At 49.5% G+C, this 21624-nt stretch overlaps 1 protein-coding gene across 1 annotated transcript in view; it reads right to left on the bottom strand.

Moving 5' to 3' along the window:
- Nucleotides 1-1211: 1211 nt before the first annotated feature.
- The window catches only part of LOC138498150 (fish-egg lectin-like), a 118344-nt gene continuing 97931 nt past the window's right edge, over nt 1212-21624 (bottom strand). Inside the window, exons 2-4 of the mRNA XM_069622029.1 lie at nt 13561-13800; nt 10245-10584; nt 1212-1686 (exon numbers count right to left, since the gene is read on the bottom strand). Coding sequence (XP_069478130.1) covers nt 1542-1686; nt 10245-10584; nt 13561-13800 — 725 coding nt within the window. The 3' untranslated portion in view covers nt 1212-1541. The remainder of the gene's footprint in view (nt 1687-10244; nt 10585-13560; nt 13801-21624) is intronic.

Below are 21624 nucleotides of genomic sequence, written 5' to 3'. Positions count from 1 at the left end.
AGAAATAATTAAGAAAAACAGTCTTCCATTGGTGCTCCAAAAATAGATTTTCCCCTGCTTTGCTGGCTCCCCCCGCTTTTTTTCTGTGGGCACAAAACCAAAACTGATTTTCTCCCTGTATTCCTACTCCCTGCCACTGCCTTCCATTTAAAGGAATCAAGTCCAATTGATGTTTGGGGGTTGATTGTTGCAGCGGGAGTGCTTAACGCTAGTGCTATCATTGTGTGGTAAAATGTTCTTTTTTCTGTTCTGCCATTAAAAAAGCAATTAACTCTGATAGTAATAACCTGGTTGTTTTGTAGAGATTATTGTAGTTTGTGTTGTCACATCATTGGTGGCTGTTGTATGTGGTTGATTTTCCTTTTTTATTAAACAATAAATATCTTATTGATACACACCGGCCTGGTTCCTGGTCCATTGTGACACGGGGTGTTTGTGGAGGTTGGGTGTGGGACGGGTTGGAGGCCTACTCACAAAGAATCTGTAGTTTATTAAAGATCAAAAAGCATTCTATTGTGCACCACATTCATTGTAGGGGAAGGAGTTCCCTGGCTTGCGTGTGTCGTGTAATAAACAGCAACATTCTGTTTGGTATTTAGTTGTCATTTCTCCCTACTTATGCATTAACACTTTTCAATCCACGTTGCTTGCTTCCCACACACTTGGCTTGTTAGCCATTTGGCCCCTAGCACAAAAATGTGGTCAGCGTAAATTGTGCATTGTTCAACTAATTCACACACTCACCATTACTAAATATGACATGGTCATCATTTAGTTTCTTGATACACTGGATGTTCTGAAGCTTTTATTTGATTTGTTAGCACTCACATTCTCACAGTCACGCACACTAAGCCGTGATTACTCCTACTCACTCGCACTAAATTTTTACTGAACTTTATTTCAACAAAAAAGCATTTTGGTTTGACTGATTTTAATTCAGCACTACAGTTTTTGTTATTTAAAAAGTGTTTCCATAATAAGTGTTACATGTAAGGCAGACAGAAGGCCCCTTATTGCACGCTAGCTTGCAGGAAGGGTGGCTCCCCTGGATAATAGTGTTCTTGTAAAGTGGCCTCAGTCACTCTTCTTTAGGATTAAGATGACATAATCCTAATAAAAGGTGCCACTCTTTTATTGAGTCACCAACAGAGAGGATCTAAACGATTATTCAGCATTTATCATTGGGCTCACTGTACAAAGTGGAATGCAGGTAATGTTGAGAAACAATACTTTATTTCGGGGAATGCTTTACACTCTTTGATTTGAGCATGGATGGAGATGCCCAGATTATGAGCGAGATTAACAGGAAGCACGTGATCTGTGTGCGTAAAATAGCTGGAGGAGGCTGAGACCCAGATGTAGACGGTGAGAAAATCGGAGAATGCAAATTAGAGGAGGATAGAATGAACTAGGAGGGGGGAGGGAGAGTGAAGAGCAAGAGACAGACTAAACCTTAAACACAATAAAGGCCCACGCACAGGTGGAGTGAGATCTGTTGGTGTGTGATTGTTGTCGATCCCTTGTCTTGTCTTGTCTGTGAGTTAGACTGGGCACTTGAAGATCTTCTGATCACTGGTGATCAGCCAGAGCAACCCCAGGTCTATGGACACATGCCGGAACTTTCTGGATTGGAACGTCAGCTGGGTCCAGGAGGTTCCCATGGGAGTTGCATTTAGTATTCCATTCCTAAAACAAAATGTGAATATTCGTGAGGAGATTATAGTTGTCAGGTGTGAAACATATTTTATTTATAGCGCACTTATACACAAGTGTTTCAAGGTGCAACAAGGCAAGGAGGGGCCCAAGGGAGGACAAGACAACAATCTTACTAGGTCCAGTGACATTGAGATCGCGCAATCACAGGGGAGAGTGGAGGGGGAGAGTGAAGGGGGTACGGGAGGAGTGGAAAGTGCTGAACAAGGGATCAAGACAACAAGAGGCACTGCCAGCAGGTGGCAAGTGCAAGAGTTAAGCACAGGCAACGGGTGTCTAATAAATGCAGGTAAGGGGACTGTAGGTTACACCTAAGTGCAAGGGTTGCCAGGAGGCAGCATGGGTATACAGCTGGGTGGGCGGGGATCTGGGCCCAATTTCAAGGGTAACCAGGTGCCCAGTTGCAATAGCAGACAGAGATCAGAAGGGGAGAGGAAGAGAGAAGGCAGAAGCAAAGAGGAAGGTCTTGAGGTGTTTCCGGAACTGAACATGGTTCTCCTCAAGTTGAAGAGAGGGAGGCCACAGCCGATGAAAGAGATCTACCGTCAACTTGTTGCTTGGAGAAGCGGCTGACCCGGATAGAGTTGGAGGAGCGAAGAGCTCAAGTAGGAAGGTATTTACGAAGGGAGAGTTGAAGGTATTGTGGGCCCAGAAGGCTTTGTGGACAATACAGATGGTCTTGAACTTAATCCTTGCTGCCACTGGGAGCCAATGAAGATATTTCAGGGCTGGAGAGATACGATTCCTGGGCTTGAGGCCAAGGATAAGTCTTGCAGTCCTGTTCTGGATGAGTTGCTGAGGGCAGAGAGTAGAAGCAGGGAGATTTAGAAAGGGGCTGTTGCAATAGTCCAGCCTAGAGAGAACCAGCGCTCTGGAGACAGTGAGCTTCTGGGGGAATGAGAGGTAAGGAAGAATACCTCTGAGGAGGTGCAGTTGGTAGATTGACTTTTTAGAGACGTCAGAAATGTGAGGAGAAAAGGAAAGTCTAGAGTCGAAGATGACCCCAAGGTTCTTAGCCTCACAGGTGGGAGTAGGAATAGGAACCAGGGAGGCCGGCCAGAGAGTGACAGGAAAGGAAGGTGCAGGTGTGCCAATGAGGAGGATCTCTGTCTTACTACTGTTAAGGCAGAGGTCAATGGTAGCACACCACTCCTGGATGGCTGGCAGACAGTCAGAGGTGAGAGACGGAGAAGTGGTGGCAGAAAGGAGCCTGAAAATAAGCTGGGTGTCATCCGCATAGCACTGAAAGTTGGAACGAAGGGCAGCAATGCGGTGGTTGAGGGGTGCCAGGTATTCGTTGAAAAGCCAGGGAGAGAGGTTAGACCCCTGGATAACACCACAGGTAGAGAGTGAGATAGAGGAAATGAATGAAATGAATGACTAAAGTTGGGCTTGGGAGGGTCGGTTGGAGAGGAAAGAGGTTAGCCAGGCCAGAGCCTGGCCGGTGATACCCAGGTTATCACAGAGGTGGTTGAGCAGGATGGCATGGTTGACCGTGTCAAAGGCAGAAGAGAGATCGAGTAAGATGAGGACAGAGGGGAGATTAGAATTAAGGTTGGAGAGCAGGATGTCACGGATGTTCAGGAGAGCAGTTTCCGTGCTTCTGGCTGCTCTGAAGCCAGACTGATGATCATGGAGACAACCAACCGAATCAGTGTGGAGGTTAAGGTGAGAGATGGCCAGCTTTTCCCGGAGTTTGCCTAGGAAAGGAGAGATGGGGATCGGGCGATAGATAGTTAGCCGGGCAGGAGGTGTCGGCAGAGGGTTTCTTGAGAAGAGGGTGCAAAAGAGAGTGCTTCAGGGGATAGGGGATAGGGGAAGGTTCCAGTGGTTGAAGGAGTGATTGCAGCAGTTGGCCAGGGCAGGAGCGAGGGTGTCAATATGGTCCTTGATGGTTTTGAAAGAACAGGGAAAACTTGTTTTGATGAGACCTTCATAGATCGGACTCTTCTAGATACCTCATTGGGGAGCAAAGAGGAAAGGAAGAGAAAGAGGGAGAGTAGGCAGCCGCATGGGGGGGCAGGGGTAGCAGAGAGAGAGGTGGGAAGAGGAGGAGAGGACGAGAGGATGGACAGGATGGCCTGGGTTTTATAGATGAAATGAGAAGCCAGGGCAGTGCACAGGGCATGGGAGGGGACAGGAGAAGTAGAGACTGCAGCAGAATTGGCCAGCACCTTGCAGATTCTGAAGAGTTTGGCTGAGTTGCTAGATGCCGCAGAGACGCGGGCTCGGATGTGGGCTCTCTTGTTAGTGCAGACAGAGAGCCGGTGTTGCCTTTGGAGCAGGCGGCAGGCCAGTTTGTCAGAGGATGTACAAGATGCCAGTAATTTCCTCTCAGCCACCCTACACTTGCTCTCAAGGGTGACGAGGTCTGAGTCGTACCAAGAGTTACATTTGGCTTTGGGCTTCAAACAGATTCTCATGACAGGGGCAAGAACATTGAGAGTATCAGAAATAGAAGAGTGGAGCATGGAAAGGGCTGTGTCAGGATGCGAGTCAGCTTTAGGTGAGGAGGGGGAGAGAAAGTGGCAGCAAAAGCCTCAGTTGACACATGCTTCATGGGCCGGATGACCGAGAAGGTAGGTGGCAGTGTGGGAGTTGGCTTGGCCTGAGGCTTAGAGAGGGAGGGATGGGAGGAAAGGAGGAAGTGATTGCTCCAGGAGAAAGGAGTGATGAGAGTGTTAGAGAGGGGGAGGTCTGAGGAGATGAGAACATCCAGAGTGTGTCCCGCAGAGTGAGTCGGGCCAGAGGGAAGAAGAGAGAGAGAAAGAGAGAGAGAGAGAGAGACAGAGAGAGAGAGAGAGAGAGAGAGAGAGAGAGAGAGAGAGGGAGACAGAGAGAGAGAGAGAGAGAGAGAGAGAGTTGCAGAGGTCGCAAAAGAGTCAAGATTGGGGACAGGAAGCATCCAGGAGGATGTTTAGTTCACTGAGGAGGAGTTGAGTAGTCCAGGCCAAGAGGGAGGAGGAGAGGTCAGCCCACTCAGAGAGGTAGGAGGAGGTCTGACCAGGTAGCCGATAGATAGTGGCAATGGTGAGAGAATGGCTAGGAGAGAGAGAACTCCTGCAGACTGGGCATTCAAAGGAGAGTAGCCAAAGGGCACAGCTAGAGGCAGGAATCCACTCCTGGACTCCTGGAAGATCAAGGCTAGCCCCCCACCGGGACAGTTGGATCAGGGCACGAAGAGTATTGTGTAGCCATCAGGGATCAGAGTGTCAAAGCTTATGACAGAGCTGGCCAGGAACCATGTCTCGGTGAGACAGAGGACATCAAGGTCGAGTTCTACCAGAAGGCGGCAGGTGTAAGAAGAGTATTTGACGGCTGAGCGAGAGCTGAGGGTGGCAAGATGGAGACGTTTGCCAGCCTTGAAAAACTTCTGGGGAGGGGTACAAATCAGAGGTACACCCTGCAGAGGTGTAGGAGGAGCCTGAGGTGAGCAGAAGAATAAAAGGGAAAGATAGCAAAGGAGGAGGCAGAGGTGTGAGGCAAGGAAGCCAGGGAAGAGAGAGATTGCAGAGGAGGGAGGCAGGAGAAGGAAGGAAATGTATGAGGCGCGTGAAGCGTCTATCAAAGAGAAGAAGGTTGGCCTGAGCGCCTTGGACCAAGACGGTGCCATTCTGGCAGATATTAATGATGAAGTTAGAGGAGTGGAAGGGGACCAGCACGGCCTGCCACCAGGTGCCACCATTAATGGGAGAAGAAGAGAAAGGAGAGAGCACAGAGACCACGTGAGGTGTCCATAGGTCTGGTGAAGAAACGACAAAGAGGAATGTCAGTGAGGGTCAGTCTGGAGGAAGCATTGGAATAGGTGTCAGCGAAAGGGAGACCAGGGTTATAGACCAAGATATCCATTTTTGAACTTCTTCCTACCAGACTTTGTGAGAAGGGAAGGATAGTCAATGGAGAAAAAGTTAGAGAAGATAGGAGAAACAGAGAGCGCCATGGGTGGTGTGGAGGAGGGAGAAGAGGAGGGATCGGGGTGTGGGTAGGGAGTGGGAGAAGAGTGGAAAGGGGGTGGGAACAATAGGAGAGAGTGTGGGGGGTGCAAGCACAAGAGGCAAAGCAGGACAGGAGACACAGGACAGAATAGCATAATGCAGCCACTGTGCACAGCCAAAATCAACTTCAGCAACAAGGTCAAACACAGTACAGCCACTGGTCACAGCTAGATGTGAGGTTTAGCAAATAGAGTGCCAATGGGCACAGCTAGATGCGAAGTTTAGCAGACATTGTGAAACACAATACAGTGAATGGGCACAGTTGGAGGCAAAAGAGTGGGAGTCCAGGTGAGACGGAGTGAGGGTGGGACAGTCAGAGGGGTGGGAGCATTGTCTTTTAAAAAATAAAATGTACTAGGTAGAGGTGACTAAACCAAGGCAAAGTGAAATGTCACAAAAGTTCCAGCTTCTCCTGAAGAGTGTAGGAGCACCAGCCCCAATGCAGGAAGTGAGGGGTGTGGAGGAAATCCCAAACCTGACCAGGCAGCAGACAGGGCCTTAGTAAGTGGGCCCCTGGTGGGGGGGGGCGGCTAAAGCCTGCCGGTCCCCAATAGGCATGCAGCGAGCCAGGAAGGAAAATACTTGGGAAGCCTTCCCAGCAAGGTAAATGAAATGGCCATCTTGGAAATTGCCCCAAGGACAGCAGGGCAAGGGACAAAGGAATGCTGCCTCACAGCACATCAGGCCACGGGGAAATGAAGGGCACAAGAAGGTGGAAGTAGGGCAGCGCGGCGAAAACCACATCATTTAAAATAGTTTCATCAAAATTCGAATCTCTCTTTTTTTGTTTTTTTATTATCCAATTAAAGATGAAAAACGATGTAGCGCTATTTCTTCAGGCTCCACAAATCTTCCTACCTCTCTGCAGGGTGGTTGGCAACAGGCACAGTCTCCAGGCATGCTACCAGCTGGCAAGATGGAGGGAGCCGACATCCTCGTGCTCCGGCTGAAGGGGGCTTGGTAGTTCACAGCATGCATTCTAACACTCTGTTCATGCACGAAATGACACCAGCACAGGCACAGGTTGTCAAATGCACCAGGACTGGGGCTAAGGAGAGGAACTGGAACCCTACAGGAGGGTTTAGGGAAGCAATGTGTCCTAATTCTTGACTGGCACACATGCTCATACCAGTGGCATGATCAGGTGATGCCCCTCGTGGGCTTTCTCAAATCTCTAAGGTCAGGGAAGAGAAGCCTCAGCCTCAGAGAACTTGGTTCCCCCTTACTAACTATTTGTGATGACTTTCTCCAGACAGTAAACCCCAAACCCCCAGATGCCCCTAAGAGAATTCCATTGTGAATCCCACAGGGGAGGCCACGGGTTACAGGAGCCCTTCCTTCAGTAATAGATAAGGCCAGGGCCAGGTTCTCAACACTTCCCGACCGAAGCAGTTCCTCCTTTTCAGCTTCGTGGAAGAATGGTGTGTCCGGCTTAGAATAAATGGCACAATATCAGCCTCGCTGAAGTCCACTCTCACACCGTGTGTGGACGTTGAAGTACAATTCCACCCACGCGTAGCATGTGGTTCAACAAAAGCAAATAACAACACATTGTCCATCCACGTGTAGCTCACAACGTAACAGTTTCCTCACAAGAAAAAGTCTAGACTGTTTCCATGAAATGGATGGACTCTCCTTCCAAGGAAAGCCAGACGCTCATCTGCGTTTGCTTTAACCAGGCACCGGGAAATAAGGAACGCACAGAAGGCGTCAGACAGCTGCAGAGAGCTTGCATGGCATGTGTAGAACTGCATTTGATATTTGTTGATATTTGAACACGACCCTCGATTTAAGGCCATGTCATGGTGAAAGGTGCTCCTAGCACCAACGTGAGTGCGAGCATGTTGCCAGCCTATCATATCTTGGTGCCCAGGGCACATGCTGGCTACTTCTGCATTTGCACCAATGAAATACACAGCTCACTGTTTGCATGTCAGGTGAGCAGACAAGTCAGGGGTTGCAGCCACTAAGCAGATTCTCAGAGCAAATACCTTCTTCCGCCATCAGTGGTTGGCGATAAAACAAATACATGGTTTAACTTGAACAAAGTCCTACCTTTCAGATTAGAAATATTAAACGTCATGTTCCTCCTTGCAGCAGCAGAAATGCATTAACAATCAAGGGGCTAATTCATGGAATACTTTGCGGGGTAAACCATTCAGTGCGCAAAACCCCCTTCGTGGATTCATGGAACCGACTTTGCAGGAAAAATCTGTACGTTCCCGGGCCCGTCCCTGCGGGCAGTAGAGCGTGTTGTGCGAGAGTCCACGCAGAGGGTGGGTTGGGCCTACGCAGTGCTCAAAGTAGGGGGCGGAACATGCACAATGAGGAAGGGCAAGGCAAAATGCGGACGCGTCGAGGGACGGTCCGCATGAGCCAATTGCATACCCACAACTGCGTTTAACCAAGTATATTCATGGATTAGACTGCGCACCTCCCATCGGGAAATTACGACACAAAACCTGCGATCTAACGGCCATCCAAAGGCAATCGTACACAGGAAACACCACGCAAAAGTAAGATGGGATGCTGGACTTAGTGGGGCATGCATGCATTTGGGGTTCCGAACAAAGTTAGGGGTGCAGACACGGTTTACGGGGGTTTGCACGCATATCTTCTGGGAAATGACTACCTTTATAATACATGGTACGCATGTTGAGGGGGTGCTGAGAATTGTTACAGGGGACCCTATGCATTGTCGCCGGGGTGCTGCCTTGGTTCTGGGGGTTTGCGTTCAGTACTGCTGGGGTGCATTACTTCGTGGTCGAGAAGTTCACAAAGGTGGGTCTAAGCGGCTGGAATTGCTGCGCGTGGGAAGTGTCATGGGCGTTCCGGCCGCAACTTGCACATAGGGTTACTTTGCAGGAACAATTCCATGAATATGCAGAGCACGCAGAAAATCTTATGCGTGCAGGGACACACAAAGTCGTTTTCGGCACGGAGGCTTTGCAGGGTCAATGCGCACTTCCCATGAATCGGGCCCCACGTTTCTGTGCATGGTTTTCTTGCCTTGGTAAAAATGTAATATAATAGGGTTGTAGCATTTTAATTTTTTTAAAAAAATTTTTTAGGACGCTCCATACGAAAACACTTTATGAAGCATGGATTGAAGCAAATACGTTAAGCAGCAGAAATGGTGCTAAGGGCATTCGCTGAATTTTCAGTAGTGGGTCCAACGTTAGTTAAACCATCCTCTGCGTTCTACGCAAGGTGGTCCATCTGCACTAAGACGTGTTTCTTAGCGATTTACCCATCATCCATGTATCAGGTCCTTCATCCCTGGTGCAGTACTGCTTTGCCAGCTGGAACCAGTGCTGTACTTTAATACATTCCTTGTATTGTGCGATCTGTCACTGCTGGGAATTGACCAGCATCACTTCCAAAGGGGCACCTTGCCCTCCTCCTCCTCCTCCTCTGACTGGCTAACCAGCCTTGGTGACCCTGAGGACGCCAGTGCTCTGTGCGGCTCCCCGGGTCTGAGCCTGAGTTCCGGGGGGAGTTTGGTGTGTGGGATAAGCATGACTCCTGAACTGGGGGCCAAGAAGAATCACCTCGTGGTAAAAGCGAAAGACTGCATTTAAGAAGGTACTGGAGTCGAGTCGGCTATCACGACTCTGTGCATCCAAATGTAAGCTCAGGCACTTAGTGTAGCGTTATTTTGAAGCACAATACCAGATGGTTGAGAGCGCATCACAGAACCGTACACACATCAGCGGTCTGGGCGGAGCTACAGGAATGATTCAAAGCTTCTAAGTTGTATGAATGGGTGATGAGGGCCATTGGAAACCTTTGGGTGGATACTGTAGGAAGACCTTTAGCTAGCAGTAAAGGAAAGCAGGTTATCACTGTTTTAAGTCCTTTGTGAGGTTGCAACCTTGGTATTAGGCCCCATTTCATTACACAATTTCACACTCCCTGTCTCTGGAACAAGTTACCACAGCAGATAAGCCTGGCCTCCTCCATCCAACACTTCAGGAAAAACCTCAAGGCCCTTCTCTTGAAGTAACATCTCACCAAGCACTGGTCGCTCCACTCAACTCTACTTCTCAGCCTCTAGAGCTCTCCCCCCCACTCCCCTTACCCATCCCAACTGCTCTGCTGCTCCCTACACCCTTACTCCCAACCCCGAGAGCATCATCAATATAAACCACTTGGTTGCTCCTTAGCTATGTTTAGGCTTCAGAAATCCCTTACATAACTGTACAAAGGATAGGCACAGACTGGAGCAAGATGCAATGACTCTCTCTGAAGGAGAGATCTGGGATTGTGATAGGAAAAAGAAAGAGATACAGTTTAAGGGGGAAGGAACCAACTCACAGCAGAAAGGGTGGTGGTCAAGCAAGCACAAGCAACATCATTAGCAACTCCCACTGAGGAAGACAAAAGGCGGGTCCTGCGTAGAGTTTGCAGAGCTGCAGGGGGTGTTGGTAAGGCGAAGACGGCATATGCCTGCAATCGTTAACTGCTGTCAGCATGTTTTTATCCTTAGCCAGTGGCCTCTCTACAGAGAAATCTGTGCCTTAATATTTACTATACCTGCGATACAGGTGTCCTATGCTGTTCACGCCATACACAGTACCATCCCTCCCAACTTCGATCATGGATAGTTTGCCAACGATTAGCTGCCAGTTGTTGCCTTGGCAGTTATTTGGGGTGACGGAATTACGGAAAAAGACGTCATCATTAGAGTTCACTCCCCAGCACCCCAGTGGGCCACAGCTGTAGTACTTCAGGGCGCCTGGAATATTGACCCAAGGCAACGGGGATCCGTCCTTCGCTGACACCGTTGCGCCTTCATTCAGGCAGTAAACATTGTTATTGCTGTTCACACCAGCGACAAACTGGGCTCCACCAGCATCAATCTGTTTCAAGCTTCCTGGAAATAATACAAGGAGAAAAAGTGAGGACAATCTGGCAAACACAGGGGGTTTCACATTCCATGTTCCACCAAGGATCCCTGGGAGCAGGTGGAATGAAGCGACAGCAAGAGCCTCAAATGGCAAGAATCCTGTTGCGATATGTGCTTGCCTTCTCAGGGCCTCCCTCGACAATTATCATTCTTTATATTTAGAAGCACATTAGGGTTAATCATGTTGCTGTTTTTAACAGTGATGTTATTATGCTGGAGAAAGGTTGTGCTGTTTCTACTACTGTCATTACTATTATTATTATTATTACTGATAACGGTAACAATGATTAGGCTAGTACTATACTATGAGCATTAATGTTAGTACTTCCACTACTGTGAACCTCCTCCTACTAATAACCACATTAATATTATTTGCCTGTTTTCACTGCTTCTATTATGATCACTAAAATCCTTATTGTTACTGCACTAGTGTTCTTAGTAAGAGTAGTGGCAATAGAAATGGAATCCCAGTACTGGTACATAAAGACAGTACGATTCCAAATGTGACTGTGTTTTTCTATCTCCAAATGATATCTAAACTTGAATAATTGGTTCCCGAGAGGTCTGTGTGAAAATGCAAACACCTCCCTGGGAGAGTCTTTTTCACGTGATACTCATCCCTATCACTGGCGACTATGTAACCGATGTCAATGCACTCAACTCAGTCTACTCGGTCATCCAGGCTTGGATAGCACACCATGGGCTTTGCCTTAATGATGAGAAAACTGAGTTACTCATTCTAGGCTCTCAGTCCAAACTCACGAAACTTGACCCCAAATATAACGCCTTCATCATTGATGGAAATGTTATCAAAGTCACCAACATCACGAAAACACTTGGAATCCACTCTCTCTCTCAATAGACAAACCAATTCAGTCGCCTCAGCTTCATCGTAGACTTGTAAACTCATCACAGTGTGCCGCCCCTTCCTGACTACTGACAACTGCCTGACCCTCGCCAGAACCCTCATCATGTCCAAAGTTGACTATTGCAACGCCCTTTACTTAGGGACTTGTCAAAGAAACCTTGATAAACTCCAGGTCACCCAGAAAAATGCCATTAGTGCTGCTCTCAACATCCCCAGGTGCTCCCACATCTCTGCTACCAGGTGCAACCTACACTGGCTACCCATCACACTTCGCATCTCCCTCAAAGCACTTGTCCTAACTCACAAGGCACAAAATAATGCTGCGCCTGTTTACCTGTCCACACGCTTCACGCAACATACAGCATCCAGACCCCTAAAATCTGCACAGGCGCACACACTAACCATCCCCAGCTTCAAGCTTCAGACAGCTAGAGGCTCGAGTTTCCCAGTCCTAGCTGCTAAACTTTGGAAATCCCTACCCAATGATCTAAGGAATGTGCCAGCCATCCAATCCTTCAAAAACAGAACTAAATACTGGCTGAACGAGCAGGATGCACTGGCCTCCACTTTGTAATTCATGCAGCGGTCACCCGCAAACAGGCTACTCACTGAATATACTGTATATTTGACTATCTGCCATTCTATGTAATATTCCTGATTCATGTTCTTATCCTTGATGTAAATATGTCTATACAATGTAATATGCACCTACATATGTAACACTTTTCTGTAACTACCTGTTCCAAACATGCGCCCTGATGCCCGTGGGCAGGGTGTGCAATACAAATAAACAAAATACAAATAGAAATGCATGGTATTATTCGACGCTTCCACTGGCTTGTATTGTTTACACTGGGTCTGGGTGTGAGTTCTACAGTTATTTTAGTTCAAGGCTCTTTCCGGATCTACATCACTAAAGGTTTGTAGTTGGAGAAGGATGAGGTTTGAAGGCAGAAGCAACAATATCAAGCGACAGCCTTGATAATTCCATGAACCTATGGCAGCACATATAAGATTGCATGGACTGAGACATGTTGATAGGATTCACTGAAAGAGAAGCAAATATCCAAAGGTAATATAGACAATTCAAGTAATACATTTTGATTTCTGTGAAAGGAATGTTGTGGGTCTGCACCTTTCTTTTTATAGGTGGTGGTATTGAGGCAAGTTTGATGACTTCTGGAAAGTGACCAGATATAAATGAAGTGACTCAAATGGTTCTAATCGGGGCAGCTGTTGCTGGGAAGAGAGATGCTATCATGTGTTCCTGGACAGAGGCCCATGGGAGAGTCAGAGGGGTTTACTCTTTCCAGTACAAAATAGGTTTATTGTTCCTATAAAGGAGGAAAAGAAGCAGCACTGATTAAATATGGGATGATGTTCTTGAATTTAATACAAAATAGTCAAGCTTTCCTTCTGGCAAATAATTGGCTAAGAATGTGTTATGTCTTTATCAAGCTATTTAGTGGTGTAACAGATTTAAAGACATGGCACACTCTAGACCAGGACTCTGTCCAATGGCACAGGACATGGCACACAATAAAAATGCATTCAATGTTATTAATTTCGGATTGTAGTTTGAGAAGGCAGCCAGCCCATCTCACACCCCCCTTGACAAACACCCCATGTCGCAATGGACCATGAACTAGGCCGGTGTGTAACAATGAAATATATATTTTTTATTCAAATGAAATCAAACAGATTCAAGACAGGGCAGAATTTGGAGTTCTGTCCCCCTTTGTCTAGAATATGTTTCCATTGGAAAGTGCAGTGGTCCCGCTTTTAGGTAGTAGGTCTTCATAGCTGGCAGGCAGGAATGCACAATCTTGCACAAAAGCAATTTTGCGTTTTACAACTTAAGATAGTGTTAGTTTGTGATAAATCAGTGATACATTAATTATAATGTGTTTATTTGAACAGTAGCACTTAAACCCCCTTTCTCCTCCACCCGCCACTGAAGTGAGAGGCTCTTTGAAGAGTTAGTCGTACTTTTATATTAGTTGCCCAGTACCGGTTGTTTATTTTTTAAATCTGGTCACCCTAGTGAATGTGCAAGTCAATCGTACGACACTTACCAGAGGTTTGGACCCAGTTTCCGCCCACCATTTTGTAGATGTAGTTGGCGCCGTTCACGCCCCAAACTCCAGCCGCACCGACGGAAACGTGGATAAGAGCTCCTGAAAGCTGAATCAAGCTGCTACCGAAGAGGGTGTAAATCTTGTTAGTAGAATCGACTCCGAACACCAGCCCATTGCCGGCATCAATCTGCACCAGCGCTCCGGGCACCTGGCTACAGCTTAGAGCTACAACCTGACCTAAAGAGAGAGCAGAGGAAAGGGTTAATCGGCAGCACAATGATGGCGTGCATTTCATTCATCGCCATGATAAAAGGGCATTATGCAAATCAGTCTAGGTCCTCCCACCAATGGCAATAGTCCATCCTAACCTGCTAGGCCACGCCTCCTCTGCACAGGTACATGTTTCAGCCTTCTTGCCTCTGTCAGGGAGGGGGAGTGACCCATGCCAAGGCATACCCCTTGCCACCGAAGGCTGGGCCTGGCCTAGGAGTGCAGGCTATTTTGCATAGGGCTAGTCCCCTCTGCAATTGAGTGGCCAGTCGAAAGCTTCTCATTGCCAAGTCTTATGCTTAATTTCAAGTTTTCCACCCATTGCTATTTATTAGAAATCTGGGCCAAACCAATTCCCAAACCTTATTGAAAATATGGCGCACTCTGTATTAATATGTGCTGATACAGCAATTACACTATTTTACCCAGAACCCCTTCACGTATTGGTCGCTGCTAAGCTTGAGTGAAACTGCGACCTACCCCAAATTCCCTCTGAGTTTTGGGGTTCCCCAAGCATTGCAATTATTTCGAGGTTTTGTGACAAAGTCAATGATACTTGGGCCATGCACGTGTCTGCAGAGGCTGCCTGGGGTCATTAACAAGTAACAGTGGCCCCCCTTTTACGACTCTTGCTGCAGGCAGGTTAGGCACGATAAGCAGTGTGCTCTTTGCAGGACCTACACACGTGTCCTCTGATTGACAGAGGTTCCCTACTTCCAATGAGAGGATATGGCTACAAGTGCAGTGCTGTCTGGCCCTCCACCCGCACCCAAGTGCCAGAGGCAAACCCAACACTACGACCGACACTGGATGCATAACGATATCACTGTCCTCACATCCCTCCACCCGCACCCAAGTACCAGAGGCAAACCCAACACTAAGACCGGCACTGGGAGCATTACTGTCACTGTCCTCACATCCCTCCACCCGCACCGAAGTGCCAGAGGCAAACCCAACACTAAGACCGGCACTGGGACCATTACTGTCACTGCCCTCACATCCCTCCACCCGCACCCAAGTACCAGAGGCAAACCCAACACTAAGACCGGCACTGGGGGCATTACTGTCACTGCCCTCACATCCCTCCACCCGCACCCAAGTGCCAGAGGCAAACCCAACACTAAGACCGGCACTGGGAGCATTACTGTCACTGTCCTCACATCCCTCCACCCGTACCCAAGTGCCAGAGGCAAACCCAACACTAAGACCGGCACTGGGAGCATTACTGTCACTGCCCTCACATCCCTCCACCCGCACCCAAGTGCCAGAGGCAAACCCAACACTAAGACCGGCACTGGGAGCATTACTGTCACTGTCCTCACATCCCTCCACCCGCACCCAAGTGCCAGAGGCAAACCCAACACTAAGACCGGGACTGGGAGCACTACTGTCACTGTCCTCACATCCCTCCACCCGCACCCAAGTGCCAGAGGCAAACCAACACTAAAACCGGCACTGGGAGCATCACTGTCACTGTCCTCACATCCCTCCACCCGCACCCAAGTGTCAGAGGCAAACCCAACACTAAGACCGGCACTGGGAGCATTACGATGTCACTGTCCTCACATCCCTCCACCAGCACCCAAGTGCCAGAGGCAAACCCAACACTAAGACCGACACAGGGAGCATTACGATGTCACTGTCCTCACATCCCTCCACCCGCACCCAAGTGCCAGAGGCAAACCCAACACTAAGACCGGCACTGGGAGCATTACTGTCACTGCCCTCACATCCCTCCACCCGCACCCAAGTGCCAGAGGCAAACCCAACACTAAGACCGGCACTGGGAGCATTACTGTCACTGCCATGACATCCCTCCACCCGCACCCAAGTGTCAGAGGCAAACCCAACACTAAGACCCACACTGGGAGCATTACTGTCACTGCTCTTACATCCCTCCACCCACACCCAAGTGCCAGAGGCAAACCCAACACTAAGACCGGCACTGGGAGCATTACTGTCACTGCCCTCGCATTCCTCCACCCACACCCAAGTGCCAGAGGCAAACCCAACACTAAGACCGGCACTGGGAGCATTACTGTCACTGCCCTCGCATTCCTCCACCCACACCCAAGTGCCAGAGGCAAACCCAACACTAAGACCGGCACTGGGAGCATTACTGTCACTGCCCTCGCATTCCTCCACCCACACCCAAGTGCAAGAGGCAAACCCAACACTAAGACCGGGACTGGGAGCATTACTGTCACTGTCCTCGCATCCCTCCACCCGCACCCAAGTGCCAGAGGCAAACCCAACACTAAGTCCGGCACTGGGAGCATTACTGTCACTGTCCTCACATCCCTCCACCTGCAACCAAGTGCCAGAGGCAAACCCAACACTAAATCCGGCACTGGGAGCATTACTGTCGCTGTCCTCACATCCCTCCACCCGCAACCAAGTGCCAGAGGCAAATCCAACACTAAGACCGGCACTGGGAGCATTACTGTCGCTGTCCTCGCATCCCTCCACCCGCACCCAAGTGCCAGAGGCAAACCCAACACTAAGACCGGCACTGGGAGCATTACTGTCACTGTCCTCGCATCCCTCCACCCGCACCCAAGTGCCAGAGTCAAACCCAACACTAAGACCGGCACTGGGAGCATTACTGTCACTGTCCTCACATCCCTCCACCCGCACCCAAGTGCCAGAGGCAAACCCAACACTAAGACCGGCACTGGGAGCATTACTGTCACTGTCCTCACATCCCTCCACCCGCAACCAAGTGCCAGAGGCAAACCCAACACTAAGACCGGCACTGGGAGCATTACTGTCACTGTCCTCACATCCCTCCACCCGCACCCAAGTGCCAGAGGCAAACCCAACACTAAGACCGGCACTGGGAGCATTACTGTCACTGGCCCTCATTACGACCCTGGCGGAAATCGAAAAACGATGGCGGAAATGGAATACCGCCATCGAATAGCGCTCGGTGCGATTATGACCCGTCACCGTAAAGTACGATGCCATTAGCGACACCGTAGTGAACGCCAACGCTAACTGCACCAAGTACGCGCACGCGCGCCATGCCAAACCGTAATTACCACCATGGCGCAATGGTACGCGAATTCTGACCCTAGCGGACATGTACCTAACGCCATCAAGCATGGCGGAAAGAACCATTCCGCCATGGCGAGAAGTACGGCATCGCGAATCAACCGTAAACGGCCCTACTGAGTGCCTGTACACCACTCCCTGTCCACATTGCACAACTCCTCGTAGGTGCAATGAAGTCACACAATGCAACCAGTCAAATGTACAAGTCACCCATGCATGGCAACGAACAAATTAATCTAGGGGCTCCAAGTGCCTTGTGAGTGGCCATCCATATTTGCCATGGCACCATTGCCGCACTGATGCAGCACAGGCATGCGAAGGTTCAAGTACAGCAACATGAGCAGAAAAATGAGACAAACAAAAACAGGCCCCCCCCATCGACTGACACCAGTGTAAGGCAACATTCAAAGCAGTATCCTGAGTCAGACTGCACCAGCCCTGTACTCCTGCCAGTAAACAAACCAACCATCAGCAGAAGCATGTACCACACAAGTTGGCAGAGTGACTGAGCAGCCAGGCACATCTCAAGAGAGGCCAATGGGAGCTGCAGGGCACAGATGGCACGAATACAGAAGCTATTCCAATGGACATGACCTCAGTCTCCCTCCAAGAAACGCACGCAAACACAGGCACCTGTGACCAGCCATATACTGATAATCACATCATTCCACCAATCCACCTGGCTGACCGGCATCTGTTACACAAAAGCTAATCCCCCGCCCCTGAGCATGACATCATCAAAACAGTCATAATGGTAGCCCCTATCCCTGACCACACTGGGCTTCGTAGGCAAACGCGGCCAGTACAGTAACACGCAACTATACTCAGAAGCCGGAACCCAATGCAGATCTACTCACAATACATCGCTCCACAAATAGGAATATGCTACATTACTTGCAAAGAATAACGCTACACGGTTCATATCAGAATAGAAATTTAATGCACAACAAATTCACCAAGCCCATACAGCCATTAGGTCATGAACCCCAAAAATATATTTCATAATTGTGGGCTGCATCCGCAATAAATGACCAGCTTCTTCTTGTGTGACGCCCTGTTCCTTCATGGTACACAGGGGCTACATTCACGTTCAAAAAGGCAACATGGAAGCGCCTAGAACCGCAGGGCCGTTCCATTAGGTAGGCACTAGTCCAGCTGAAAGGTCGAAATGTTGCTCCTAGCCACTAGTACCGCGTAAGGGCATGTGGCCCATTGGCGATCGTCCCATAAGATCGTAATGGTGCTCCACTGATTAACTCGAAGCAGCAGGTGTCGGGAGTAGAAGCCATCTGCAGGAGTGGCATACAGATGGCAGCGGCAAAAGGGGAGGAGATACCTGTCACCCAAATGAAATGAAAAAGAATAGTATGGCCATCAGAACTTGATTTGTATTACTCACTTCAATGATCACACTAAATCTACAGCCATATGCATGCTAGCCCACTCAAAAGGATTATTCCCACCCAAAAATCACTTGCGAATCATAACTATAAATATCGAGGTGAAAACACTATTACAAACGAGTGTTTGTGTGCATGCGTCTGTCAAAACAGAATCCATTCGATGGGATTAGTAACGTGCATAGACACAAGTGTTTGAAGGCGCGTCGAGACAGGGAGGGTTCAACAAGGCCAGATAGACGATGGTCCCACTATGGCAGCTCTGCATCACATAGCGCAGGGGAGGTGGATAGATTCCAAAAAGCCCTGTACATGGCAAACTCTCCATCAAATCATCTGTCCATGCATCCATACATCATTCCCTCATCCCGGTATGAAAACGCCTGATTATGTACTCACATAACATGTGCAATTTCCATTGAGTCTGTGCGTAATGCAGTCTGCAAAATCCACTGTGCTCCAGGCCGGAATTCCAGTGTTGTGAAGTAACATGTATTTGGGAACGTCCTGCCTTATCGTCCACCACGCTATTGCGCATCCCATACTATTCATATCAATCATTGCATTCTCGCCATGGCCCCTGTCCCAAGGACATTAAACAATAGAACGTTATATTTGCAGTCAGACCTGTGGGCGTCTCCTCGCCGCTAGCTGAAGACCGAAAGCGCCGTCCTTCGAATTCCTCATTTGCAACATCACGTCGAAAAGGCATCTGTGACCGCTTGAAATCACAAATCCATCCATGTAGTGCGGCAATGTGTGAAAATGCAAAGTGGCTTCACTCACAAATGGGACGCCCCGCCCGTCGTTGAGCCGCGGTACAGTGCTGCATGAGGGTCCACCGTTAATCGAGTACTACATTCCACTGACCCTTCACAAGTTTGTTCGCGACTGCAAAGATAGTATGGGAAACAATGGGACCATAGCAGAATGAACATATGAGCCAATATTTCACTGCCATCGGGATCAAATACATGATTGTAATAGCAAGATGCCATGCGTCGAATTGCAGCGTTGCGTGCGGGACGTGCTCGCCCAAAGGGGATTGCAGCTTGCACAGGTGGAATGAATCACCACAGGTGGAGGCATTACAGCTTGAAAACACATAAATTGCACACCCAACCCCCTCACACAACCACACCCACTCCAAAATGCTACCGGCAGGACTAGCGATGTTGGCCCTGGGGGACCTGATAGCACTGCAAGTACTCCAACTTCAAGAAGAAGACGAACAGCAACTACTACAACAACCGGCCGCATAGAGGAGACGCAGGAGGAGGAGGAGGGCAAGGCAGGCCCAGCAAGGCCCGCCAGCACAGCCACTACCACCACGCAGGCAGCCCGCAATCCCACGCCTCCGAGCACATCCGTTCAACCTGACGGATGAGCAGATCCACACCCTCTACCGTTTGGACCGGGACACCATAACCGCCATTGTGGACATGACACAGGCTGACCTTGTCAGCATGATAGATAGCCCAACCGCCATCCCACCCCTACTGAAGGTGGTGTCTGTACTCCACTTCCTGGCCACAGGCACCTACCAGCACACAGTCGGACAGTTGCATGGCATTTCACAGCCACTGTTCTCACGGACACTATTGCAAGTGCTCGATGCCCTCCTGAAGCACGCAGACGACTACATCTCTCTACCACGCTCGAAGCAGGAAATTACGAACACAAAAGTGGGATTCCATGCACTTGGCGGCATACCGGGTTGCATTGGTGCCATCGACTGCACCCATGTTGAATTGGTCGTCCCACATGCCATGGAGGCTCAGTACCGCAACCGAAAACAATTTCATTCACTTAATGTACAAATGGTGTGTGACTCCAACAGGATCATTACACATTGTTGTGCACGCTTTCCTGGATCAACCCATGATTCTATGGTCTTGAGGAACTCTAGAATACCACGCTACATGGAGCGACACGCAGGGAACAGATCCTGGCTACTCGGTGAGTCTCATTTCATGCATGATAATGTGGGGTATGTGATGCGGCAATGACCTGGCAGGAGGGGGGGGGGGGCGTACGTAGCAATGTCATTCCACAAACATCCTTTATTGTCCACATACAGGTGATGCCGGGTATCCACTGAAGAGATGGCTCCTTACACCACTCCGGAACCCACAGAACCAGCCTGAGGAGGACTACAACCATGCCCACTCACGTACCCGTGTAGTCATAGAACAGGCATTCGGCCTACTGAAGGCTCGTTTCCGCTGCCTCAGCAGGTCTGGCGGGGCACTCCTGTACCGCCATGAGAAGGTTGCAAAGATGGTCATGGCATGTGTCATGCTACACAACATGTGCGTACGTAGAAATGTGCCCATGCCCCCTGACGCAGAACTGCAAGCACCTGATGATGGTCATGATGAGGGTGGGGATGTGGCAGCACCTCAAGGAGTCCGTGAGGCACAGGAGGGCCGTGACATTCGTCAGCATCTCATAGATGCATGCTTCTAGCACTCACGCCTGGTGGCTGATACATGGACACGGGACTCGTGGCACTGTGTGTGTCTGGAACATGCACAATATGGACTGTACGCCTATAATGGCCTCGTACACAAAGATCAATGTCCACACATCTCATTGCATGATCGTGCATTGTTTATGGCATATGTGATATCATGTTAAACACCCTATCGACCCGCCACCCAAGTGAGCCCAACACACCCCCTCCACCCTCCTACCTCCCCCCCGAACACCAGTGTCCGAAGATGCTCATTGTCAGTGGGCAGACGCTATTGCAAGCCCCCTCTCCGGGTATCAGGGGCACCCCTGCCTGTGGAGCGCAGGTTCCTCCCAGATCTACGTTGGGGGCTGCCCTGGACGGAACTTGCAACGGATGATGTCTCTGCCTGCTCACGTCCATGCATGTCCCTAAGGGTTTGTGAGAGCTCAGTGAGCACACGGCGCACAGCGGCAAGTTCACCACATACGTCTTTGGACGTCGCATGCAGTTGCCCCCTCAGGCTCTCGGTGCTTCTCTCCATTTGTACTCTCAGGCTCTCGGTGCTTCTCTCCATTTGTGCCCTTAGTCTCTCTGTACTTCTCTCCATTTCTGCCCTAAGTGTCTCAGTTGATGTTTCTATGGCTGCCTTAGTACCCCCACATTCATCAGCATGGTCCTTGAGGAGCGTGGCCAGTTGCTGCTGTTGCACGATCACCTGGTCGAGGGACTGTTGCCTCTGCTGTGCCATGGCCATTTGCGGTGGTGTCACAGAGGGGCTGGTCACCTCATGTTGCCTTGCCACAGGGCTTGCGGGGGATGGCCAGTCGTCGTCTTGTGGGTGCCCCTGCGTGGTATCCTCATGGTGTACGGGATGGAACA

Source organism: Ambystoma mexicanum, chromosome 5q (assembly GCF_040938575.1).
Source record: "Ambystoma mexicanum isolate Mex_15411 chromosome 5q, UKY_AmexF1_1, whole genome shotgun sequence".
NCBI lineage: Eukaryota > Metazoa > Chordata > Amphibia > Caudata > Ambystomatidae > Ambystoma > Ambystoma mexicanum.
Note: the sequence above shows the minus strand (reverse complement) of the source record. Positions and strands in the feature narration are given on the sequence as shown.